At 55.5% G+C, this 25,803-nt stretch overlaps 1 protein-coding gene across 2 annotated transcripts in view; it reads left to right on the top strand.

The window, feature by feature from the left end:
- The window catches only part of CCDC12 (coiled-coil domain containing 12), a 53,663-nt gene extending 28,537 nt beyond the window's left edge, over positions 1-25,126 (top strand). For both annotated transcript variants that reach the window (XM_060630858.2, XM_060630859.2), the window contains exons 2-7: positions 4,313-4,380; positions 21,496-21,575; positions 23,186-23,247; positions 23,471-23,505; positions 24,582-24,658; positions 24,754-25,126. In XM_060630858.2, coding sequence (XP_060486841.1) covers positions 4,313-4,380; positions 21,496-21,575; positions 23,186-23,247; positions 23,471-23,505; positions 24,582-24,658; positions 24,754-24,836 — 405 coding nt within the window. In that variant the 3' untranslated portion in view covers positions 24,837-25,126. The remainder of the gene's footprint in view (positions 1-4,312; positions 4,381-21,495; positions 21,576-23,185; positions 23,248-23,470; positions 23,506-24,581; positions 24,659-24,753) is intronic.
- The last annotated feature ends 677 nt before the right edge of the window (positions 25,127-25,803 follow it).

Here is a 25,803-nt window from a genome sequence, read left to right as displayed (position 1 = left end):
AACTGGGCTGGGGTCAGAAATGGGGGGTATTTCCAGGAACAGGCAAGTGGACTGCGGGGAGGATCCTAGTCCAAGACATGGCTTTCCTGCCCTTCTCCACCAGTGTTTCTAAGAGTTTGGCTCTTCTGGAATTGGTGGAGAGAGTAATTAAATAGGCAAACGTTTGATGAAGGTTGTCTCCTCCAGGCCCGGAGGAGCTCCAGGAAATGCCCCCACACTTGAGGAAGACGTGAAGGACTTGAGGGACTGGATATGAATAGCGAGGAACCCAGGACTGTGTCCCGGGCCTGGGGTCAGACCCTGATGTGCTCTAGGCCCAGAGGAGCCACAAGCTTATTGCCTGTGAGCCTCAGAAGGCTGCCTGCAGGAGGTGGCCTTTGGGTTGGCCTCCAGAATTGGTCAGAGGGTGGGTTTTCTTCAGGGTTATGAGAATGGGCATGTCAGGATTTGAGACAGAGAGTCTAGCATCAGGGTATTCTGGAATGGGCTGCAGGGCGAGTGTTGGGGCCTTGTGAGACTGCATCTTGAGAATGGCAGTTGTCCCGAGGGTCTGGGGAGCCAACGAGAGCTTTGAGCAGAGGAGCAGGAGATGTGACCAGCATCTTGGGCATGGATGGTAAGGTGGAGAGAGTCTTTGGGGAGGTGGAAGAGGAAAAAGGAGAGAAGTGCAGCAGGGAGCTGCATCCTCCAGAGCAGAGGGGCAGAGGGGCAGCTGGCTGGCTGGCCCACAAGGGGGGCAGGGATGGTTGTGGGCTGGGTTGTGGTGGGGACCTATGGAGGTAGCTTGGGAGAGGGGAAGGAACCGAGAACAGAACAGGGACTGGGAAGGAGAAAGAAGGAGAAAGAAGGGAGATTTGGGGAAGAGTGTGTGGGGGGAGGGGTTAAGCGGTGAGTCAGATTTAATGGTCTCCGGGTGGGCGAGTGTCTCCAGATTCCCTGGGATGCTGAGCCTCTTGAGCCCTGCCTGCACCCGCAGGGTGTACTTCAAGCTGGCCGTGGCCAGTCTGAGTGCGCGTGGCCAGATCCAAGCCATGTCTGAACCAGGTCTGAACTATGGCGGCGGTGGGGAGGTGGGGGGAGGCACGGGAGAGGTGGCTGGATCAGCGCTGTTTTTAGAAACTGAATGCCACTCTTGACACACTATCTCTCATCTGCTTGGCGAACACAGGGTGGGGGTCAGGACCTTGATCCAGACCTGCAGCCACCACTGTCAGGCACTGTGGCCTTGGTCAAATCTTTTCCCTTTTCCCTGATGGCCATTCACCAGACTCCCTGTGGATTGCATGGAGGACCTGGAAGACAGCCCCAGGAGGACCTTTGAGTCTCTTAGGCTGGCGGGGTGGGGGGGTGGGGGGCGGCAGCGTGAGGCTGGTGTGCACCTCCTGCTGCCATCCCAGGTCACACATCCCTGCTGTGACCGAGGCCAGGATGGCCCAAAAGCTGTTCTGCTACTCATGACACTCACTGTCTTATCTGAATCGCTGTTGAGTGGGAAGACTGGAGCACACCTTGTCCTTGTGTTTATGTGGCCTGTGTATTTGTCAGCCTGCTCCTGCCCCACACGCATATCTTTATTGTTCTGGAGCACCTGCCCTTCCCACAGCAGCCCAGGCTGGGGTCATCCTTAACCTCACACTGTGCGCAGAGGTGATGACACAGCCCGCCCACCAGACTGCCCGGCATTTTTTAAAATGTCACCTAGGTAGTTGGGTGTTTTCTCATTTGTTAATGAATAACTGGCCTGCGCCAAGGCACTTGAGTGTCTCTGGGACTCCAGGACAGTGGTGGCTGTGGTAGCTGCTGAGAAGGGGCATGGTGTTTGCACAGGACTGGTTCCCAAAGGCTGTTCCTTAGTCCTCACCCTCCTCTGCCAGGTAGTCCAGGTTAACTGAGCCCTGTGGAAAGAAGCCTTCCTGTGGGGTCGGCCACCAGCCCACTTTGGGGAAAGCTGAGCCTTTTCTGCCCTTGCACCTCTGTCCTTCATCACCAAGGGGAGGCAGGCACTGATGGCCATCAGGGTGTCTGCTAGCTGCCAGTTGGGAAGGAGCTTTTGTTTGACTGTCCAGGCTTATGGCTTGAATAATCCACTGGCATTTTGTCGGGGGGGGGGGGCATGTGTCTGTTGGGCCTTTGTGGAGGGGTCCTACCCAGGCCCCAGCAGCCCTGGAGGCCCTGAGAACTCTAGCTTGTTTCTTATTTAAGGATTTGTATTCTAAGGGCACCTGCATGGCTCAGTCTGTTGAGCATTCAACTTCAGCTCAGGTCATGATCTCACAACTTGTGATTTTGAGCCCCATGTCGGGTTCTGTGCTGACAGCTCAGAACATGGAGCCTGCTTTGGATTCTATGTCTCCCTCTCTCTCTGCCCCTCCTCTGCTCACACTCTGTCTCTGTCTCTCTCAAGTATAAATAAACATTAAAAAAAAAAAAAAAAGAATTTGTACTCTGTTCTCCCTTCTCTCTTTCCCATCACCAAACGAATGCCTCTCTGCCCCAGGGCTTACTTGTCCAGTGCGATTGCCAGACTCTTAGGAAAGGTCCTGCCAGCAGCTCCCCCAGCCTCTCCTTGGGCTCCTAGTGCCTTAGGACACTGGTCAGAGCCCTCTGTGATTGACCCCACCTGCCTTGACAACCTTACCAGCATTCACCTTCACCATGACTGCTATTGCAACCACCTAGGTGTTCATCTGACCACACCCGCCTTGGCTCAAGCTGTGCCCCCCTCCAGGAATGCCTTTCCTACTTCTGTAACACCCAAATTCTGCCCATCCATCCCCTCCCCACCCCACAAAACCATGCTGACCACTCTCCTGTCGTTGCTGTCACTCGTTCCCTGCTGCCTCCTGCCTCATCCCCAAGAGACTAAGCTGCCCTGGGTTGAAAGAGCAAAGGATTATCTTGATCACATCACCTAAGGTTTTCTTTGAGCCAAAAGCCTCTAGGCTGGTTTTGGTGGTCTCCTTTCCCCGTAAGTGGGAGGCCAAGGAACGGTGGGGTCTGGTTTTTCTGAGTCTCCATGATGATCACTGTTAGGAAGTGACTCATAAAATAAATGCCACTCCTGGGGAGGCAATCATCAACGGCATAAACGGACTTCTAGGAGAGCTAGTACACCAGCTACTTCACCTGTAATTTATGTCAGTTCTAGCTTTTTTTTTTTTTAAGCTTATTTTTTTTAGTAATCTCTACACTCAACATGGGGCTTGAACTCACAACCCCGAGATCAAGAATCTCATGCTCCTTTGACGAAGCCTGTTCCCAAAGGCTGCCTGGACCGATGCTTCCACCCCACCCCCACCCCCCTACCCCACCTCCACCCCCGCCACCAGCTCTTTCTTATGTCATAGCCAGCTCCCTGTGGCACCTTACTGATGTCTTCTCGGAACACCGCTCCAGCGAGATGGTCAAAGGCACGTTGCTGCCAGAAATGAAGTACACAGTGACACCCTCTGGAGGGTCAGCCCTGGCAGGCAGGGAGACCCTGGAGTCTCTCAGGACATGCACTGAGAGCAGAGAGCATGGTCATGCATTTGAGCACAGACCGCTGCACACACCGTGGATGTCTGTCTGTCCCCAGTCTGATCTAACGGAGTAAGGGAGAAGGCCCAGGAAGACTTGCTTCCACAGGTGGACGCAGCATGGTGGTATCCGTTGTTGTGGCCCCTGGTGGATCTGGAGAACAAGTATACTATGTCAAGTGTGACATGAACATGACTTCTTTAGACTCGCAAAGAGATGGGGGGCAGGAGAAAGACAAAAACGATTCAGAATTTTTCCTATAGAAACTTCAAATTAGTTCCCCTTCCCTCCATCCCCTGAATACATTGCGGGAGTCATATTGCAAGCCCAGTTCTAGTTTGAGCTGTGGTTCCTCCTTAATGTAAGCAAATAGGTGTTTCTGGAGAAGAGGAGTCCGGCCTGGAAGGGGAGTCCGGAGGCCTGAGCTTTTGCCCCACCCTCGTTGCTGGTCACTACTCTTCCCAGCTCAGCAGGGGACTCCCTCCAGACCCAGGAAGTGGGCCTCTGACACAGGCCAGCTTCATTACTCACCATGAAAACCTTCTAGCTCCTCCTGGTGTTCTCCGAGGGCCACTGGGGGTCTGGCCTGGGCTTACCGGTGGTTAAGTTTGGTGGGGTGGGGAGGGGGCTTGGGAGGGTAGAAGGCTGGCGGGGGAGAGGGAGGCTCCAGTGTTGTGCCCCACTTGGGGGCTGCAACACCAGGCTGCTCCTGGCCAGGGAGTCCCGTTTTTCGCCAGGTGCCTGGGCATCAAGGATTGCATGTGACCAAGTGGTTTTCTCCCTTCCTTTGCAGGACAAGGAAGATGGGGAGCCCAAGACCAAGCAGCTCAGAGAAGGGGAAGAGGAAGGCGAGAAGCACAGGTGAGGCCCGTGTGCCGCGCTCTGCCCTGTGTGCTCCAGTGACACCTCCCGGTTTCTGTGTCTTCTCACCTCTGTTCACAGTCTTTATACCCCGTGCCTTCCTCCCCACCCCGGGCTGCCTGCTCAGAGCTGAAAATGTCGCCCTTCTCCCCAGTCGGAGCCTGAGCCTGCTCTGTACCCTTTCCCCTGCTGGCCCGCTGGCTCGTACTCAGCCACCGGCAATTTCTTCCCGACCCTCCTTATGGTTTATCACTCTTCCCGTCAAACCGCTTTCGTGTCGTGATTCTTTGGCACCTGCAGAATCAGGCCCAGACCCTGCCTGGTGTGTAAGCTCTGTCCAGGCCACCGGCCTGGTCCAACCTAGTCCCCCCGTAACCTCTCTGGCCCTTCAGCATCTCCTGACAGCATCCTCTCTCAGCCTGGATTCCTCCTCATCTCCGTTTTCCTTTCATCTCTGCCTTTGACATGTCGGTCTTCATGTGGAGCTCAGCTCGGAGGCCTCCACTTCTTCATCCCTGTCTGTGCTCCCCCAACCCTCTCAGGTCATAGAGGGCATTCCTCTTTGCAAATCCTGTCTTCTGGCTGAGTCAACTGTAGTTTCCCTGAACCTGGCACTCTCCCCTGTGGTTGCGGGCACATGGTCTGCCTCCAGTCTCGAGGGCTGGCACCTCCACACGACCTGGGTGCTGCTTTGCATCAGAAATACCCGGGAGCCACTTGCAGAGCTAGCGTGTGGGGCAGGCAGGAGCTCTGTGTTTGGTCTTCATGAGCTGGGGAGAACCTTCTTGTGTGCCCAGCACTTCCCATACCAGGGTTGAGTCTCGTGCCCTCCCTCCCACACCCAGCACCGAGCTGGGGCCATAAGGGTAGCTGGGGGGCTGTGCTTAGGATCAGACTTGGGTTTCCGAATGGACAGGTCACCTTGATGTCCTCTGTCCCAAGCAGGCACAGGGCTTGACGGCACTGGCTCACTTGGGGGAGTGGATCTTGAGGTCCTCAGAAAACTTACCTGGGCGGACTGTGCTTTGCGGGTTTATAGCAGGAGTGGGGGACCCTCCCCGGAGGAGGGAGCAGGCCTTCCTGATGCCACAGCCTTGTGTTGTCTTTACCAGTGTGAGTGGGAACTCAGAAGGAGCAGACCCCTCATCTGGAGCTGATCTCAAATGAGGTAGGGCTTTCCAGGTCCACAGAGGGGTGTGTGTGTGTGTGTGTGTGTGTGTGTGTGTGTGTGTGCGTGCACGTGTGAGTGTGGCTTCACAGTTTACCCAGTGGGTTCACACTGTCCTCACAGCAGCCCTGTGGGGTCCTTGCCACCTCCCTTATTATCAGAGATGGTAACAGCTCTGTGCTGAGAGGCTGGTGGTGCTGGGACCCTCGCCACCCCAGTGGGCTCTGTGCTTTCTTATTCGGCCCACCCTCCCCCCATCACCTCAGGGAGCCTGGCTGGTGACAGAGACAAAGGCCAGGTGGTTGCTCTTTTGTCAGGTGACTCCACTTGTGTGGTTTGGGGGTGCGTACCTGCACAGTTTCCCCTGTTCTGTGGTAACTGCTGGGGGAACCTTTGGTTTTCTTCTGGTTTGTTCTTAGGTTCTCAGTCACTGGCTAGAGCGTCGAGTCCTGGGCTCTCTTGGCTCTGCTGGAAGGTCCCTGCTTTCATCCCCCCTCCTCCTTGATGAGAAAGAGAAGGGTCATTGGTTAGCAGGTGGGTGGGTCATAGAGTAGAAGACTTGACTGTTGAACTGTGCGATTGAATCTCAAACATGGTGTTGATAGAGGAAAAAGCGGGCTTCAGAACTGAGAACAGACAGGGTAGGAACGTGTATATCAAATACAGAAGCCCCCACAGCGATAGAGGTGTTACTCGTTCAACAAGGCCTGACTCGGCTGGTTGTCTGATTGGCACAGGGCATCCTTCCTGGCCTGGGAGGCAGCAGTGGACGAAATAGGCCCTGCCCTCAGGGGGCTGGCATTCTCTAGAGGGAGACAGACTTCACAGAAAAGCAAGTGTGTGGTAAGCTGTCAAGGGCTAGGAAGCGGGAGCTGCAGAAGTGTAAACACGCAGGTGGAGGTGCCTCAGATTAGCTGCTGGGAAGCGGGGAGGAGACAGAATTAGGGAGAGGCTTTCACCGGCTACAGCATAGGATTTCTTTAACAACAACAACAAAGTGGGTGGGGGGGGACAAACCTGTCTCAAAAAATGCAAAATGTTGCTTTTGTTGACTCTGCAGGAAGTGAGTACAAGTGTTGTGTTATTCTCTGAATTTTCCTGTGTGCCTGAGAGATTCATAATGAAAGCAGTGTGAAAGAGAAAGTGAAGGGCGCACAGTTCCAGGTTCCTGTGCGGGATCTCCGGGTCAAAGAGACCCCGTTCGCCTGCTAGAGTCCTTTGTAGTGAAGCTCCAGACCCCCTGTGAGATCCCCCTCAGTGAGCGAATTCAGGGTCCCTGTTCCTTTGCTCGTAGCAGCCCAGGCATCAAACTTGAAGACATTGAATTGGGTTCTGCTTCAGCTTATCCTGTTCTTCCACTTTCCTCTGACCCTGCCCCTTTAAGGTAGGGTGTGTGGTGGGCCAGTCCGGCCTAGTAGGCAGGGGCTTGACTTCAGTGGCTGTCCCTCTGCTGCTCAGTCACTGCCTAGCTTGTCAGGAAGCCCAGCCTTAGCCAGGAGTGAATTTGTGGCCCCCCCCCCCAGGAAAAATGGACTCTCCTCACTTTAACTGGCGTAGAGTAAAGGGTTTGTCTGGGTTTATCTTGGAAGGCCTCAGTCCCTGTGCCAAGTGGCCAGACCCTTGTGGGTGTAACCCCAGACTGCAGGGTCCAGGGTTTGGGTGTGGGCTTTCCAGAAGTACCATGAGGCAGCAGAGTCTGTCAGTGTCTCTCCCAGGAAAGAGGGGACCTTTCTGCTCATCTGTACCCCAAGTCTGGAAAGGAACTCCCAGCAGGATGCTTACGGCTTGAAAGCAGGCTCCAGCCCCTAGGCCACAGCCCCCTGCCACGGCCCCCTTTGCCAATGGGGAGAAAGCGGCTACCTTCTAGGTCCACTGAGCGGGGGGGGGGGGGGGGGTGGGGTGGAAGGGATGACCTCTGAGGCCAGTTAACCGGTGAGCATCTCAGCTTCCTTGGCTCCTGGGAGGTAAGAATAGTCTGCTTCAGTCCAGGTCCACGCACACTGAGCCAAGGTGCCAGGTGGGCAGCCCTGTGGGCACCAGCCCTTCTGAAGTGTCCTGAGAGAAACGCAGGGCCCGCTCCAGGCCGCCTTCAGCCCAGGGCAGCAGGACAAGGCCTCCTGGAGAACATTCCTCTTGAGTTAGGTCTGGAATCTTAGTGGGTAGGATTTAGGCAGAGAAGGTCCAGAGGTGTACACCAGCAGGGTGAAAGGACAAGTGGGATGGCCACTTGTTGGAGAGGCATGGACAGACATCCTCTGACCCATTGCTTGTAGACCCCAGCCCGGGCTTTATACAGGTCGCTGGAGCAGGGAGGAGGATTTAATATGGTGGCCTTTAGGCTCTGCACAGGCACGTGGCACGCAGCCTGTTTCTTCAGTTGGTGTTCACTAACTAGGTCGTCACGTGCCTTTGTTTACACTGACAGGACTGAGCAAAATAAGAAAGGTTGAGGCAGTTCTTTGTGCAGCAGCGGCCCCAAAGTTGTAGGAACTAGGCTGATGGTGAGACCTCAGGACTGCCACTCAGGAGCCTTCTGGCCTTGGCAAGTCACATTGCCTCAGTGAGCCTCACCCGAGGCTTTCTTTGACTGAAAGATGGGGAGAAAAATAACACTTGCTTTCCTGATGAGCACAGCAGATACCGTCACTGGGCTGTGGGCAGGAAGAAGACACTTGTAGGCCCTCCTGAGCCAGCTGAAGGACTCCAGACACACCTGGAAAAGGCAGAACTAATGTTTGTGTAGGCTATGCTAACTTTGCAAATAGGGCAGTCATGGGGGAAACAGGGAGGTGGGTGGATAAGGATAGAAGTAAGTACATTGGCCAAGAAATGAATCGTTAGGAGGTCTTCTGTGGGGCCTCCCTTCCTTGGTACAGATCGTCCTCAGCAAAGAAGTTGAGCGGCATCATTTTGCACATGCAGGGGCGTGGGGGGTAGGGTATGTGGCTGAGGAAACAGGAAAACCCAACAGGATTGGAGGCAGGCACCACAGGACGTCGCCCCTCACCAGCCATGCTGGCGACTCACCCAGCTTCCTCTCTGCCCGTGCTCCTGCCCATTTGCCTAAGGAATCTTCTCAGAATCTTGGCTGTTCTAGTTCCTTTGCCCTTCCTGATAAATTTTAGCATCAGCTTGTTCGTATCTATAAGAAAAGCTTGCTGGGATTTTGATTGGAATTGCTTGGAACCTGTAGATCAAAATTCCTTTTTAAAAATTTGTATTACTCTCTTCAGGATAAACCCTACCCTGTCCCCATACAACCAAATCCCCACTAGGGTGGGGAGTCGGTCCCTTGAAGGGGGACCAGCCTGAGCCACGTTCTGTGGGAAGGAAAGACGTGTTTGCATTGCCAGAAAAGGGTCCTGCTTGTTCTCTGGGCTGGATCCGCCCTCTTCTAGCCAGCCTGCCCTGTAGCTAACTCTGAGGGGCCTCCGTGACTCATCTCTAACACAGCTCCTTGCCTGCTGCCTAGATAAGAGACGATCTGGCGGCCCTGGAAAGCTGGCCCACAGAAAGGGGTATTTCTGTCAGCTGCTTTTGTTTTTTTCTTTTCAAGCCCTCAGTCGCTTCCTCTGATGGCAAGTCAGCTGACATATGTGCCATAGAGGGGTGCCTGGGGTAGGGTTCGTGGCTGATAGTCACAGCCACCCTGCCAGGTGGGAGGAGAGGGGAGGTGTTGCACACTCTACTGGGCATGGGGCAGGGGAGCGTGTCTTGTTGAGTGCCTGAACAAGCAAGCCTCAACCCTCAGCCCCCACAGTCACCACCTCCCTCTGGCTTTGGATCAAGGTCTGCACCCAGCTGGAGCAGTCACCATTCGGGGACAGTGGTTCACTCTGGAGTGCGTGTCACACACTGCTGCTGAAGAAACTGGGCCACTGGCCCTCCTTCTTCAGGATGGAAAACCAGTTCTCCCACTCCCGTGTGGAGAGAGGTCCCATCCCAGCTGAGGCCCATCCTGGGCCTGGCCTGGCGCCCAAACCCTGTAGGCTGGCAAATGGCAGGCCTTCTTTTGTCTGCGAGTTGGGTCCCCAGGACGGTGTCTGTGTGCCAGGGCGTGCTCACAGACCCGTGGCATCCGCTTGATTCAGCGGCCCTTGTTCCACTGTAGCGGTAACCACCAGAGTGGCCCTCACCCACTCCTCTGGGCTTCCCTCACTGCGCTCCGGGCCTGGGGCTGTCCCATCCGTGGCACTGGGGAGGGAGCGTGGCTCCATGGCTCGTGCTGAGGCACCAGCACAAAGACCTGCGGCCACTCTGCTTTTGCTCTGTTGCTCAGGAATAGGCCTGGAATGTGGGAGAATGAACCAAGAGAGAACTAGTTGAAGGAAGGCAGTGTTCACCATGAGACCAGGCCAGGCTCTTCCCTTCTGTGTCAGGGAAAGGTGGGAGGCTGGCTGGGTCCTTTCTTCGTGGAAAGGAGGCCTGATCTCGTAGGTCATGATCATCAGTGCTTCCAAAGCCCTTCTCAGTAAATCCCCCTGTCTGTTCTGGGGGTAGGTGTGGTGCACTGTGAGGTGAAGAAGCTGTGCTTCATGCAGATGAAGTGACTTGTCCAAGATCTCCCTCCTGAGAGCAAGCGGAACAGCGCTGGGACTCCCCCCAGATGCCTCTGTCTGCCAGCTCCTGAGGCAGGCCAGGCCTGGTTCTGCTCCATGACCTTTACCCTTAGCGCTGCTCCCAAACCCGGAGGTGCTAGAGCCTCCGTACCATGTGCCCTCTTGGCCGGGGCCGGCGGGGTGGGCATCAGGGGGGCCAGGCAGCTGTGCGGCGAGAAGAGGAGGGTTTCTCTGGCAGCCTGCAGCAGAGGCTGGCGGCTTACAGCCCAGGGCAGCCTGGTGGGGTTGAGCGCCATCCACCGTGTGGCCTGTGCGACGGGTTGGGCCCCAGGAGGATGGGGGGCGAGGGGCTGTGCAGGCTCCTTCTCCCCAGTCCCGTCTGGCCCCAGACAGCCAGTGTGGCCAGTGTCTGGCCTCGTCTTGTGGGCCCTTTGGGGTTCAGCTCAGCTGCCAAAGCCTTTACCCTCCTCCTCTTTTAAAATTTAAATTGATACAAAGTACTTAAATTACATATTTCTTTCAGTTGTGGAAAACTTAGAAAATACAGACCACCATGTATCTGTGCATATCCTGCTGTTACCGTTTTCACGTACTGTAGCCCGACCATCTTTTGATAAATACACTTCTACAAGATTCTCAGTGGCTGCTTAATATTTCTTTGAGAGTACTACTCATAATTTATTTTTCAGCTCTTGATTTTTGGTACCTCAGCCACTTCTGGTGCTTCACGTCCGCGTCAGCTGTGCGTTTTCAGGTGGGGTGGGTACAAAGCCCAACCTGGAAATCCAGAGAACGTGATCTGGGCTCTGCAGAGGCTCGGGTGGGAGCGGGTGCAGGCCACATGACCCTGCTGTGCCGGCAGCTCGAGCCGGGCAGGGACCTGACCCTTGGCCCTGGGCATTGCCTTGAACAGCTGCTGGCTCTTCTGAACCATCAGGGGCTGGGCATCTGGTGCTCTTGGTGGGCCTTGGGGCCGACACAGTTCGGTGAACATAGCTGTCAGTCTGTCTTGGTGGGGCTCCCATGTGGGTCCCATCCCTAGCGGCTCTGGTGCCCCGTGGCCTCCCTGTTTTTAAGGCAAAGGCGTGGCTGCCTTTCTGTTGTGTATTTCTAAAGCCCTTTGTGCTGCTAACACCTGTGACCCACTGTGATTTTAGGAGCTGAGTGGGGGTCCTGGTAGCTCGGAGGGCTGGGGGGATGGGCTTTGGAGAGGGAAGAGGGGTTTCAAGAATGGCGCTGTGGGCTGCACTCCTGGAGCGGGAGGGTGGGGGGTGCCCAGCATGCATTTTCCCCTTAAGGAACACCAAGGGCTCAGAGCACTTGCACTGCAAGTGGGACTGCAGCCCTGGGCAGGACTCCCGGTCGTGGGGTCAGGAAGCCTTTACTCTTCCACATGATCGCGGGTCCCTGAGGAGCTCGGTGAGGGGGAGACCTGGGTTTGGATTCTGGCTCTGACTTTTCCCTCACTCCGATGCCTTGAACACATCCATGAGCCTCTCTGGACTGATTTCCACGTCTGGAGCGTGTCAGTAACCACCTTAGGTTGAAGGGCAGCCCTGAGGGCAGCATGTGGAGGGCATTCCTGTTGAGAAGCAAGCATTATCCCATTCTCTGCCTGTCGCCTGGGCCTTGGGGCCGGGGCAGGACCAGCGGATGTGGGAACTCCCACCGCTTTCCCTGAAGCCCTCTGAGGGGTCACTTGAGAGGCTTTGTCCACGTGATGTGGCCCTGTCCAGCACGTGGTCGGTTCTTGTGCCACATCCTCTCTGCCTGTCATAGGACAGGAGGCCTGGGGTGGCTGGCCGGATGGAAGGGGAGGGAGCTTTGTCCCCTATCTGTAGTCTGTCCCCATGGTGTGGCCAGAGTCGTCCTTTGGGAGGACAGCTGGAGTCCTATGTCTTCTGCCCATGAGTGGGGAAGCCGCTGGGCTCTTTAAAAGCTTCATTTGCTATTAAGCCAACCATCAAGTATCCAAGTGTCCTGGGTTAAACTGTTCAGCAGCCACCAAACAAAAACATCACCATAGCCCAACAGGTTCCACGCTGATTTTGCACTTTACCTATAGTGAAGTTTCTAGGTGTTGTGATTGCACTGTCCCGAGCTGGACATTCCCACCCACCCTCACCCCAGTCCTGGCCGTCATCTGGAAGGGTGCTCATCCTCTGGGGGACTCTGCCAGAAGAGAGCCACAAGTGTCTGCCCAGGGCTGCTACAGATTCTGCTACCAGAAACATTTCTGTGTGGAACATTGTGTTTTGTTTGTCCCTGTTTTGTTGCTATTTCTACGGAATAAGTTCCCCAGAGCAGGCTTATCAGGTCATGAGGTTTGAACACTTTCATCAGTCTTGAGAGAAGTGACTCCCAGCCTCTGGAGCCCTTGTGCACACCAATTGAGATGGTCGCCTGTCACCTTGTTTTCATGGGTCTCCAGGGTCTGGCCACTGGTAGCAAGAAACGAGGCCTTGTTTGTACTGGGGACACGGAGGTGAGTGTCGTCCGTGTGCAGAGCCTAAGGCAGCCAGAAGGTTGTTTGGGTGTGTGTGTCCCTGGAAGAGCCCTGCGTCTCTGTACCCCGGATGTGCACACTGTGTGCCTCTGCGGTCAGAGCTGCTGTCTTCAGCCAGTGCTGGCCTCCAGGGCCTTGCAGGTCCCTCCTGGGCTTGGCCTTCCCTGTGGTCAGTGGCTGGGGGGAGAGCTTCGAGACAGCCCTCTTTCTGGTCCTGGAGGGGCCTGTATAGGCAGGAGGGACCACGGTAGCCAGGTGGGGTTGGCTGTGTTCTCAGCAGGCCACGTGGGACTGCCCCATTCCGGCCTCTCTCCAGGGGTGCAGGACGGGCTGCGTGCGAGGTGAGAAGAGAGGCTCGTGTCCCAGAGGGTAAGGCTGGTAGCATGGATGAAGGAGGGTGAAGTGGGCCAGGGTTAGGAAACCTCCATGAGCAGCGGGCTTTCTCTGATGCCCGTTCACCAGGGAGTGGTTTGGACCACATCATCTGGAAATTTCCTTTCACTTGGACATTCTAGAACTCTACTCCTGGGTAGAGTTTCCCACTTTACAGAGAATGCCAGCTTTTTCCTCCCTTCCTCTGAATGGCACACATGGAAGGTGTGAAAAGGCACCTCCGTGTCCTCTCCCCGGGCTCTCCCAGCCAGCCCACGCCTGGGGGCCCTGCAGCTGGTCTTGAGGAAGACCTCTCAGCGGTCACCGAACCTGCTCGGGCACTTGATAGGTCTCCTCAGATGCCTGGGGAGAAGGCGGAAGACAGGAGATGGGAAAGGGTACATTTCCCCCAATTTAAGGAGGCTCCATAGAATGTGGACCTGGGCATCACTGTTGCTTTGCCACGGAGACAGTGGAAGTCACTTAGGAGTTGGCTGCCTTGACCAGAACACATTCCTGCCTTTTTTGAATCTCCTGGGCACAAATCCTTTACTTCCTATATTGTCTTCCCAAGCATTAAAAGGCCCACAGGGCCCCTGGCCACCCATCAGCGCCCTCTCTGAATTCTTCCATCGAGCCGGGGGCAAGCGCATGCTGGGAGCTTAGTGCCGGAGCTCAGTCCCTAGGCACTTGTAAGGCAGGGTGTGCAGGACAGCCACAAAGGGGCCATGTGCAGTGGGGTGTGAGGGCTGCTGAGTAGAGGGTAGGGGCATGTAGGGCAAAGAGGGGGCACAGGAGAGGAGCGGTCAGCTGTCTTGGGGTGAGTGGGGACATTAGGGCTGCCCGCAGTGCCATCTTGTTGAGCTAGCTCTTGAAGCCTAAGGGGCTTCAGAGTGTGTAGGAGGCAGGGCTGGCAGTGACCCAGGGGACATTTGATTGGAAAGCAGGCTGTAGGGACCAATGAGGAATGAGGCCAGGACTGTGCTAAGAGGCTTAGTCTTGTTTAGGGGACACTGGGGACCCTGGATCAGAGAGGGTGAAAGTAGAGGTTCCCAGGTGGCCTCTGTGTCTGTCCTCCCCATGGGACAGACCACAGGCTCAGCTCAGATGCCAGTTGCCTCCATGGAGGGGCCTGTGGGTGGCCCAGGACACGTGGTTGCAAAGGGTGGAGTCCTAGAAGGCACTGGGCTCACTGTGTTGCCCTCCTGTCCGTAGACTCCAGGGCCAAAAGCCTCCGGAGCGCGTCTTGGCCTCTGCTTCTCTTTGGCCAGAGGCGCTGATGGCTGCCGGGTGCTGAGCCCACCACAGTCACTGCTCCTGGGGGTCAGCCTCACTGTGTCCCCTCTGCCTGCTGCCTCTTTCTTTGTTTTCTTCTGTCTAATTGGTTGGCTGTTTCTGTGCAGACAGAATATTAACTACATTAGCAACTCTAGAAACTACAGAAAATCAGAGAAGCAAGTAAAAGGATCGCTTAGCTAATCACTGTCAGCGTTTGGTTGTTTTTGTCTTTCTGTTAATTGTTCGGTTGCGTGTTAAGGGCAGTCTTTCACAGACAACGTTTTCAGTGGTTATGCAGTGATGGATCCGATGTCTGTAGTTATTTGGGTGTATATTTACACATTTTATTTTAGTTTTTGAGTATGTAAGGGATTCGTGGCTCCTAATTCAAAGGTATTAAAAGGCACACGGGGAAAAAATTCTTCATTCACTCCCAACCCTTGCTTATAAGACAACCTCCCCCCTCCCCTCAGTAGGCTCCTTGCCCCCATGTGGGGCTTGAACTCACAAGCCTGAGATCAAGAGTCATGTGCTCTACCAGCCGAGCCAGCCAGGTGCCCCTAAGACCACCTTTTTAGGGCCGGCTTCTTGGCATCTTCCAGAGGTAGGCGGTACACAGATAGGAAACTATGCTGGTATGTCCAACCCCGCCCCCCCACCAAACAGCACACTTGTTTTTACACACGTGATAGCACGCTACTCTTCCTCACCTTGCTCTGGTTAGTCTAGCAGTAGCACATCATGGCGTTCATCCCACAAAAGTCACAAAGAGCGTCTTCATTGTCCCTCTGGTCCTGTGGCATTCTGTTGTTGATACAGGCCAGAGGGCATGTGACCAGGGTCTGCGTGAAGCGCTCTCTCCCCACCAGGAGAGGGTTAGCTCGGGGAAGGGGCCCTCAAGTCTGTGTCCTCCGTAGCCCCTAGCTCAGGACTCATGTGTTTTGTAGCCTCAGGCCCGGAGATGGCTGGGGAAAAGTTCTGGGCACTCCTCTGGCCTGGCCGTCTCCCACGCCTCTGCCTGTGGCTCCTCCGGGGCCGGGGCCGGGGCCAGCCCACCCCGCCTGTGGCCTATTGCTTAGGCCTTGCCTCAGAGCCTGTCTTCTAAGCCCTATCCGCAGATTTCAGTCCAGTCCAGGTCCACTCCACACCCGGTTCTGAGCAGAGAGGGCTGCAGAGATAAGTAAGAGAAGAGAAGCCAGGCTCCTGGCTGGCCCCGCTTCCGGGACTCACTCGTGACCGAGGCTGGGCTCGTGGAGACCAGACATACTGAGGAGGCAGGCAGGGAGAGAGTAGTTTTCTGTTCTTTGGCTAGCCCTCAACTGCTGGTGGTATGTCCTGGCCCGTCCTGCCACTCGGTGTGTGGTGTGCAGGAATAGGCACATCTCTGCCACCTGGTGGGCCACACAAGGACCACTTCATCTGCTCAGGCACCCTAGCTCATGGAGGGTATTTTGAGAAGCTTTGCTAGGCCACGTATGTGTCTGCTGGGTTGCTGTTCCCAGCTGCACTCGAGGGTTACTCTCTGGGCTTCGGAGGGCTAACTGTCCCATCTTGGGACAGTCTGCCATATTCCCACCCTGGCAGGTGGAGCCCTTGGGGTGTGGGGCGGGGCTTCTGGGGCAGCGTTGTGGAGTGAGAACAAGGCACTCCTGGGAGATTTGACTCTGTGCTGCAGGGCACTGCTCTGTTCAGTATCGATGTCCACAGCTTGAATCCCTTACACAGCCTCATGAAATCAAGATGTCCTTGATTTCCATGTGGAAGCCAATGAGAGCATGACCCTTCCCATCCTTGTCTCGGAAGCATCAAAGCTGGGATTTGGACCCAGGTCACCCTGTTAGGAGCCTCGGGCTCCAGCACCTCCTCCCGCCGCAGCCTCCACATTCTAAGACCAGGGTAGCAGAACCTGTGCGTGGCTCCAGTGGCCTCTAGAAGAGTGAGCTCCAGATGCCAGCGTCTGCCTAGTGACTGTGGCAGCTTCCGAGGGGCCCGGCTGGCGCGGTGTAGTCCCATCTCCCAGCCTCCCAGAGCTGTGGCAGCTCCGGATACCGCCAGATGCCGCCGTGGGGAGCCCCCAGGTTGGCGGCCTGGGCCCGTTTTGTGTGCGAACTTGTTGTTTCTCAGCTTTCCTTTTTATCTCAATTTTGGTTTTTTGGATTTTTGTTTTGTTTTTAATCATTCCATTTCCTGTTAATATAACTTGTTAATTATATACTCTTTTTCCTGTCAGGGGTTTCCGTAGGGATACAACATACATCCTGAACCTACCGAAGTCCAACATAAAGTAACACTGTACCGTTTCCCATGCGACGCCAGGACTGCAGAACATTCTCACACCATGGATGGTTCTTCCCGTCTCTAGTGCTATTGCTGCTGCATTTTCAATCCCACAAGTCATTTTTTTTTTTTTAATTTTTTTTTTCAACGTTTATTTATTTTTGAGACAGAGAGAGACAGAGCATGAACAGGGGAGGGGCAGAGACAGAGGGAGACACAGAATCTGAAACAGGCTGCAGGCTCTGAGCGGTCAGCACAGAGCCCGATGCGGGGCTCGAACTCACGGGCCGTGAGATCATGACCTGAGCCGAAGTCGGACGCTTAACCGACCAAGCCACCCAGGCTCCCCCCACAAGTCATTTTTACTCTTTTGTGCAGTCAATATTCATTTAGATTTCCCCACATACTCTTTCTGAGGCGTTTAATTCCTACCTGCAGTTTGATTGCTCTCATCTGAGGTCATTTTCCTTCTGTCAAAAGCACTCCCTTTAGTAAAGAACAGATTCCCTGACAACCAGTTTCGCCAACTTTTCTTTCTCTGGCCATATCACCCCATTGTCGGTTTCCATTGTTTCTGTCGAGAAATCAGCTGTCCATTTTAGTTTCTCCTTTGAAGATCAGGAGTCTGTTGAATTTAAGAATTTTCTCTTTGTCTGTGGTGTTTAGGAGTTTGATAATGATTTGCCCAGGTGTGCTCTTCTTTGGGGTTCATAGTGTTTCTTTAATCTGTGTATATTGTATGGCTTGATGTTTTCCACTTATTATGTAAAATCATCAGTTATTGTCTCTTTTCTTAATGTTTTATTTATTTATTTTTAGAGAGAGAAAGTGTGCAGGCACGACCAGGGGAAGGGCAGAGAGAGAGGGAAAGAGAGAGAGAATCCCAAGCAGGCTCTGCACTGTCAGCATGGAGCCTGACGCAGAGCTTGAACTCATGGACTGTGAGATTGTGCCCTGAGCCGAAATCAAGAGTTGGCACTTAACTGACTGAGCTGCTTTAGTGCCCCCGCTATTATCTCTTTAAACATTGCTTCCGGGGCTGTCGTTATATGTATGTTAGATCTTCTTGCTGTGTCCCATAGGTTTCTTATGTTCTTTTCTCTATTTTCCAACTTTTTTCCCTCTGTGCCTCAGTCTGGGTATTTTCTGACTTATTGGTGGTTCACTAACCCTTTGTCTAGCTGTTTTAAACTGCTATTAAATCCATTTATTGAGTTCTTAACTTTGGTTGATTTTCAGTTGCAGAATTTCCATTTCATTAAGTTTTACAGTTTCAGATGCTCTGCTGAAATTCTCCACCTTGTGGTATATTTTCCTGAACTTTAAAAAATGTGTTATGTTATTTTATTTTTATTTTTATTTTATTTTAATGTTTATTTTTGAGAAAGAGAGCAAGCACGAGCAGGGGAACAGCAGAGAGGGGGAGAGAGGGTCCGAAGCAGGTTCTGCATTGACAGTAGTGAGCCTGATGTGGGGCTCAACTCACAAACTACAAGATCATGACCTGAGCTAAAGTCGGTCACTTAACTGACTAAGCCACCCAGGCACCCCCAAATTTCAGTTATTTTATATTTCATTTCTTTTTAAAAAACATTTATTTATTTTTAGATTTTTTTTCTAATGTTTATTTTTGAGAGAGTCAGAGACAGAGCATGAGCGGGGGAGGGGCAGAGAGAGAGAGAGAGACACAGAATCCGAAACAGGCTCCAGGCTCCGAGCTGTCAGCACAGAGCCCGATGCAGGGCTCTAACTCACAAACCACGAGATCATGACCTGAGCTGAAGCCGGACGCTTAACCGACTGAGCCACCCAGGCGCCCCTAAACGTTTATATTTTTGAGTGAGAGAGTGAGAACGAGCGCAGGGGAGGGGCAGAGAGAGAGAGAGAGAGACAGACAGGATCTGAAGCAGGCTTGTGCTTAGAGCAGAAAGCCCTATGCGGGACTTGAACCCACAAACTATGAGATGATGACCTGAGCCAAGGTCAGATATTTTACCAACTGAGCCACCCAGGTGCCCCTATATTTCATTTCTAATCATTTTAATATCTGGATCTCCTGTGAGTGTATTTCTATCACCTTTATTATTATTTTCTTTTATCGTGGCTTTGGTTGAATCCTGGATGTTGTGTATGAAAAATCTTACAAATAATCTGGGGTTCTGAATCATTTATTTTCCTCCAGGGAAGATGTATTCAAGCTTCGGGCAGGCAGTTAGACTAGGGGTGCCCTGACCCACCCTCTCAGGACTGGGGAAGAGGCTTCCTTCTTGCACTGATGGAAACTTTTATCTCTTCGGCCACATGAGATTGCAGGGAGCTCTCCTTGGGGTCTCAGCTGTGCAGCCTCTGCTCGTAAATAGACAGATGCTTTAGGGGAGATGAGGTGCCCAGTGTCAGGCTCACCTGTCACACTTGCCCTCCCTATGATTGCAGTCCCTCAGATCCTGGTTGCCTTGGGACTTGTCCAAGGCTAACAGATTTTTTAAAATATGTCTCGGGGCTCCTGGGTGGTTCACTTGGTTAAGCGTCCGACTTCAGCTCAGGTCATGATCTCACGGTTTGTGAGTTCGAGCCCCGCATCGGGCTCTGTGCTGACAGCTCGGAGCCTGGAGCCTGCTTCGGATTCTGTGTCTCCCCCTCTCTCTGCCCCTCTCCTGCTCATGCTCTGCCTCTCTCAAAAGTGAATAAACGGTAAAAATAAATAAATAAATAAATAAATAAATAAATAAATAAATAAATAAAATTATGTCTCTTGTCAGGTGTTTTCAGCCATTTTCAGAAGCAGGGGGTTAAACCTCGGCTCTGTGTTGGAAAAGCCAGGCCCTGGAGCAGAACCCAGTGCCCCCATGACCTGTCACAGAGACTCCTGCCCTTCAGGGGTGGGGGCCGAGGGCAGGGCAGGTAACTGGGCATTCATTAGAGGCTATCTCTTCATGAGCTCTCACAGAGTGAATCAGAGAGGGCTTGGATGTAGCTTGACGGAGCTGGACATAGCCTTCTTGTTTAATGATGTGGAAGCTGAGGCTGAGAATGGGATGGTCCCACAGTGACTGGGACACAGGTGTTCTCGACTGCTGGACTGGTGCTCAGCTCCCAGGGAGAGCAGGGGACGCTGGGAGGTAGCACTGCTGTGGGGGATGGGGCTGCTGTGTGGCCAGCCTCCCGCCGGCCCCACCAGTGCTGCTCTTTCCTATTGTGCTGCCCTCTCCCTGTCCCCCTGCTGTGTCTTCCCTGTTCCAACGTCTTACGAAGCCTGGGCAGCAAGGCGGCTGGGGCGCGGGTACTTGTTCCTGGGGCTTCGAGCTCTGGGTCTAGTTCCTAGCAGACTCCCCTCTCTCCTGCTGATTTCTCACAAAACCCTGAAGCTGGTTTCTGAGAGCGATAGTTTTTTTTTTTTTTTTTTTTTTTTTCTCACTAGTCCATGCAGTTTTCTTCCCACACCCAGTTTCTCTTCTCTTCTGCTTTTCTCACTACCTTGTTGTGAACGAAAGTCAGTGTACCGAATCATGCCCCACTTTCTCTGCTGGGGCTTCCGTGGCATTTACCAGCAGGCCTGCAGGAGGCGCGAGAGGGTAGAGGACAGGGTGGGTGTCCTGCTCTTAGCGCCGTGGACTCTGGGCCTGGGGCCCTGGCAGAGAAGGGGGCTGCCAGAGCTGGTGATAGGGACTGGTTGGCAACAGAAAGCTCCCAGATTCAGACCTCTGCCACTTGCTAGGTGTGTGGCCACAGACACCTGCTGCCTCATCTCTAGAACAGCTTGCCTGCACAGGGGACCTCAGCAGCGGTTTTGCCCGGCAGAGAGGGTTTGGTAGGTGATGGACTGTGGGAGCCCTCCTGCTGGGAAAACCATCCCAGGACTTCTGAGGGGCCAGCAGTCGTTGAGGGGCTCAGAAGACGTGGTGAAGGAGGACCCACCTCCCAGGCTCACCTGGCTGGCATGTCAGGGGGCTGTTCTGCTTCCCTAGAGTGGAAATGGTCTGTCCCACAGTCTGTCTTGCCTTTATGAAGCAGCAGCCCCCACATGCAAAGTGTCACTTTGCCAGCCCATGGAGGGAGCCTGGGGCCATTTCTCCTGTGGTCAAGCTTCCCTGTGTGGGGGTTGGGATTGATGAGCTGCTGAGCCAGGAAGACCCCAGCACACGCTTGGCGTGGAGGCCACCCCTGCCCAAGGGGACTGACGTGAGAGGAAAGTAACAGCGCTGTTGCTGGCCGAGCCCAGTGTGTGATCCTGGTCCCTCACAGCTCCCCTCCCTTCACGGAGGTCTTGGGGTCTGCCCAGTAGCGTTTTAAAGCCCTCTTGTGGCCGCGGGGCCATGCAGTTCTCCCGGCTGTCCCAGCCTTGCACGCTGTCGTGCCTGTCCTTCACCCTTGCCGGCTACTCCTCGCACGCACACACCCTTGCCGCCAGGAGCTGAGGTCTGTGCCAGCGGCTCCAGGCCACAGAGGCTCTAAGAAGGAAGCCAGGCTTGGAGAAACAGTGGGTGACCACCGGCTTTGTCCTGTAGGAGAAACTCAGCCCAGGAGCTCCGGCCCTGACTCCGGGTCAGACGCTGCAGCCACTGCTGTGAGACCTTATGAAAATGCTCCAGTCTCTCTGACCCTCAGTTCTCCCGGCTGTCAGATGGAGCTCATCCGGGAGAGACAGCCAGAGAATGCTCCCGGGCATCCCTGGCCCCAGCTCTGGGCGAGAACCTACGGTGCGGGTGGGGCCTTGCGAGTGACCCGCCCAGCTGCTCCCCGGCAGATGACGGGGCTGCATGGAGAGGGGGGCCCGTCCCTATGGTCCTTCTGTTCCCGTGCTCTCCCTCTTCACCAGGCTGTTTCCAGAGAGACCGGAGGAAAGTCTAGAAGTCACCGGCTCGTGTGGCTTCCTCACAGTCTGACCTCCAGGTGTACGAGGTGAACGAGACTGCCACATGCTTCGCTCCATCTCTGCTTGTCATCTCCTCTCGTAGGGAACTCAGGCTGCGGAACTACGTCCCAGAGGACGAGGACCTGAAGAGGAGGAGGGTGCCCCAGGCCAAGCCAGTCGCCGGTAGGTGGGCTGCAGCTTTCCACCTTCGAGGCGCCGTCAGCCGCCTCCACCTTGTCAGGTGTCGTCCTCTCTTGGAGGATAACTGGCAGTGCCAGGCCTGGAAGTTGGGCCTCCAGGACCCCTGGCAACGTCTCACAGCCATCCAGAAGTGGTCAGTGCTGAGTGACAGCAGAGAGGTGGTCAGGGCACGGCTGGAGGGCCTTCCGGGGACCTGCAAGAGAAGAGGCCCCATTCCCCTAAAGGACCTCTCTGGGCTGAGACATGGAAGGGGCAGTAGGGGTGGGGCATAGGTGGGGATGGATCCTGGGGGCACTTGGGGGTCAGAGTGAGAGACCCTGGAGAAGAGCTGACCACTCAGGTGCTCAGAGAGCAGCGGGCGGGCAGGCGCCCGCCGGCTGCGAGGCGTGGCAGTGCCAGAGCGCAGAGGATGGAGAAGGTGTCCCTGACGGCAGGTGTCCCTGTGTGAGCGGCCTGGCCGTGGGGCTGCCCGGTCTCGTGGCGTGGGGAGCAGCACAGCAGCCGGGAGCTTCTGGAGATGCTCCACACTGGAGATGCAGAATACTTACCACGTAGACCCCTGGCCCTGTTTTTATCCTTCGTTTCTGTTATCGGTTTCTAATTATACAAATTATAAATGAATAAGTACATTTATCTTGAAGACAGCAAATTGTTGCCCATTCAGCCACCCCTGCCCCACCCTCGTCTACTTCGCCAGTTGTTCACCTCAAGATTCGCGTGCTTCTTAGGTGGTTCGCTTCGTGGTTTGGGCCCCCATGGTGGGGGCAGTAGGCGGGACCGGGGAGAGGGGCGGGGAGTAGTCCCGTCCCGTGGCTTCAGCATCTGTGGCTGGAGGCAGGTGAGGCAACATGTGGCCACAGTGACGGGGAGTGGTGGTGGGGAGGGGGGGAGGGGCGGCGGTGGGGGTGGTTGGAGGAAACTTTCGCCCGGAGCCCAGACTTGTTAGTGCGCCTGGGCCTAGGCAGGCCCTCCTGCTCTCCCCACCCAGGGTTAGGGTTAGGGTTAGGGTGCCGTCAGCCGCTGCGCATAGCTGGGAGGCGCGTGAGGTCAGGGCTCCCCAAGGTGGGGAGCACGTATCCTTGCGGGCACATATCCAAGTGGGATGGGAAGAAAAGCCACCTGTGCCCCAGCTAGTCCAGGGCCCAGAGGATGTCCTCAGAGCCCAGGAGCCCCTGGAGATTGTGGGAAAGCCAGTACTCACAGCTTTTCGCAGAACCATCCTGTGGCTATACCAAGGCAGGTCTCTCACTTCCCAGCTGGGGAGAAGGGCCGAGAATACTGGCCATGCTTCCATGCTGGAGGTCTGGGCTCTGTCTACTCTAGCCATCTGCCTCCTGCCGGCCCTCCTTCGCCCCAGGTTGGCTGTCATCCGGGAAAACCCAGGCCTGCCTCCACGGCTGCGTTTGCAGAGTCTTTGCCTCTGGAGGTTGGGAGCCCCGGGAGAGGTGGGGGCGAGAGAGCCCAGGGTCTCTGGGTGAGCCCGTTCCGCACCCTCCCCCTCTCCCGTGCGGGGTGCCGGGTGTGCCTCGTGTGCCTCAGGGAGAGTGGCGGCCCCTTTCCGACGGCCTGTGTTGTTGTCTTGCACCCTCTAGTGGAAGAGAAGGTGAAGGAGCAGCTGGAGGCCGCCAAGCCAGAGCCCGTCATTGAGGAAGTGGTGAGTGGCCCCCGCCGCCGTGGGCCCTTTTCTCTTCCCCCACGGCTCTCCTCCCTCCTACTTCCCTCTTCCTCCTCTCCACTTCTACATTCCCTTCCGCCCCCTTTTCCCACACCCCTCCTTCCTCCCTCCCTTTCTCCCACTTTCTGCCTCAGTCCCCTGTCTGCCCACGTGCCCTGGAGCAGGGGCCGTCCGGTCCTGACACGTGTCTCTTCCTCCCCAGGACCTGGCCAACCTCGCGCCCCGGAAGCCTGACTGGTGAGTGCCACCGCTGCAGGACTCGCGCGGACCCACCGGCCGCTCTGGGTGCCAGACACGGCCCTCAGGCTGGGCCTCTCCCACCTCACAGCAGGGAGATGGACAGTGTCGACACTTGCTGTCCAAAGGACGTGCTGACAGGACAGAAGTGGAGAGTGAGAGGGTGGCCATGGGGGTGACACCTGGAGGGCGGGGGAGGGGCTCCAGGAGGGTGAGGAGCAGCAGTCCCTTGAAGAAGTCCCTGTTGCAAGGGTGGGGGTCCGGCCACCTCAGAGAGCTCCATTTGAGCAAGGCCGGCCTTGGCCCTCAAGGAACCACAGGATGGAGGCGAGAGGATGGGAAGGGCAGGTATAGATTGCTGTCCCAGTTCTGCTGCCACTGGCCTGTTCTGCTTTGTCCTCAGTTTCCCCTTCTGTGAAATGGGGCTGCTCATCCTTTCCTGATGCCCCTGTGACCAGGCTGATACAGAGTGGGGGAGAGAGGGGCCATGTGGCCTGGGGCTTGTGTTCTACTTGACCTTGGGCCAGAGGTGCAGACCACATCCCTCACCTGCGATTCTGTGACAAGTACAGCACCACTGAAGGTGTTCTCATTTGTCGAAACAGAAGCACGGGGCATGTGTCCTCCGAATCCCTGGGCAGGGAGAATAGGCTGTGTGTGCACTTCTGGAAGCTCCTGGTGGTGAGGGTGAGCACACGGCTAGAGGAGGAGCAGGACCCACAGTGGGCCAGGGCAGGTCACTCCCTGATGGTGACCGAGGGGACCAGGCTGAGAGGGACCCTGAGATACCCCACCCACCCTTGCACACCTTGACTTGGTCCCGTGTTTGGTGGGTCTGCGCCATCAGTCGCTGCCTCAGCGGGACACGGAAGGGTGACTGCTGCTGGGTTTTGGAGGGTGCAGAAAGGGAGAGAGGAGCTTCCTGGCCTCCTCCCCGGGGTGGTCTCCTCCCTGCGGTGGTCTCCTCAGGCAGCTGAGTGTCATTCCTAATGCCAGAGGGGCTTTGGGAGGGGAGGGTCCCAAGGCCACACCAAGCCAGTCTTCAACTTCGGCCTCCTCACACCTGCCTGCTCCAGGGACCTCAAGAGAGACGTAGCCAAGAAACTAGAGAAGCTAGAAAAACGGACCCAGAGGGCCATTGCCGAGCTGATCCGTAAGTGCAGGGCCTGGCGAGGCGGGATCCCTGCCCTCTGGGTGGTGGCCCAAGCACAGGGCCCCTCCCCACTCCTCTGTCTGTCCCTCATCCAGGTGAGAGGCTGAAAGGCCAAGAGGACAGCCTGGCCTCTGCAGTGGACGCCACCACCGAGCAAGAGGCCTGTGACTCTGACTGAGGCACGCCATGTCCCCTTGCCCCTGTCGGGCCTGTCCTGTGGGTGGGTGGTCTCGGGCAAGGGTGGGGCTGGGCTTGCTGTTACCTCCAGAGCCAAACCGCCCCGTCAGCCTGAAACCCCCGCCGTGGGGTGAGGTCAGCTCCTTGTCTCCTAAGTGGTCCCCGTCACCCCGACAGGGGCAGAGCTGACAGCAACCCTGTGGGCTTGCTGTGTCTGTACATATGTGTGTATTTTGAACTTTCTTTTATCTCTAGAAATAGAAACAAGCAGACCTGTATGTGCGCCAGAAACCTGTCAATATTTTCTGAGTCCTTGGGGCGCTGTGGGTTTGGGCCCCAGGGCAAAGCAGAGGTGAAGCTTAGTATGAGTAAGTGCTGTGTTGGGCTGAGCATGTTGAGGCTGGAGGGGTGCAAAAGGCCCAGGCCTGACCTTCTGAGTCCAGAAGGTAGTCGTGCCAAAACCCACAGGTGACAGAGACCGAGTCTGAGAGAAGCCTTGCGGGCCTGGGCCTCACAGCAGTCTGTGGGACAGCGTGGAGGGGCTCCCACCCTGGTCCTCTGTGGACCCCCTCACAGTGTGAGAGAGGCTGGGGGTGTGGAGAGGGTGCACTGTGCCTGGCAAGGCTCCATTCTGGGCCGCTCCAGATTCCAGGCCCCTGGTGCTGTTCTCTCTCACCCTGCACAACCCCAAGCAGCCCTTCTCCCCACAACACAGTCAGAGCTAGACTGTGGCTTCTCTGGGACAGGGCCCCTGTATTGGGGAGGGTGGCTCATATAGACTAGGGTATCATAGCTTTGGTTTTGAGTGTGGTCATGGACCCTGGGTCCCCAGGGTCCTGGCATTAGGACCGTGACCCTTCTCTGGAGCTGACTCTCCAGAGCGACTGGCTGGCCACAACTCCCGAGTCCAAGTACCTGTGGCCAGCTAGAATTTCATGACCAGAATGATTACACTCTTGAGTCTCCTT

Source organism: Panthera onca, chromosome A2 (assembly GCF_046562875.1).
Source record: "Panthera onca isolate mPanOnc1 chromosome A2, mPanOnc1 haplotype 2, whole genome shotgun sequence".
NCBI classification, from domain to species: domain Eukaryota; kingdom Metazoa; phylum Chordata; class Mammalia; order Carnivora; family Felidae; genus Panthera; species Panthera onca.
This window is presented reverse-complemented; position numbering and strand designations above follow the sequence as displayed.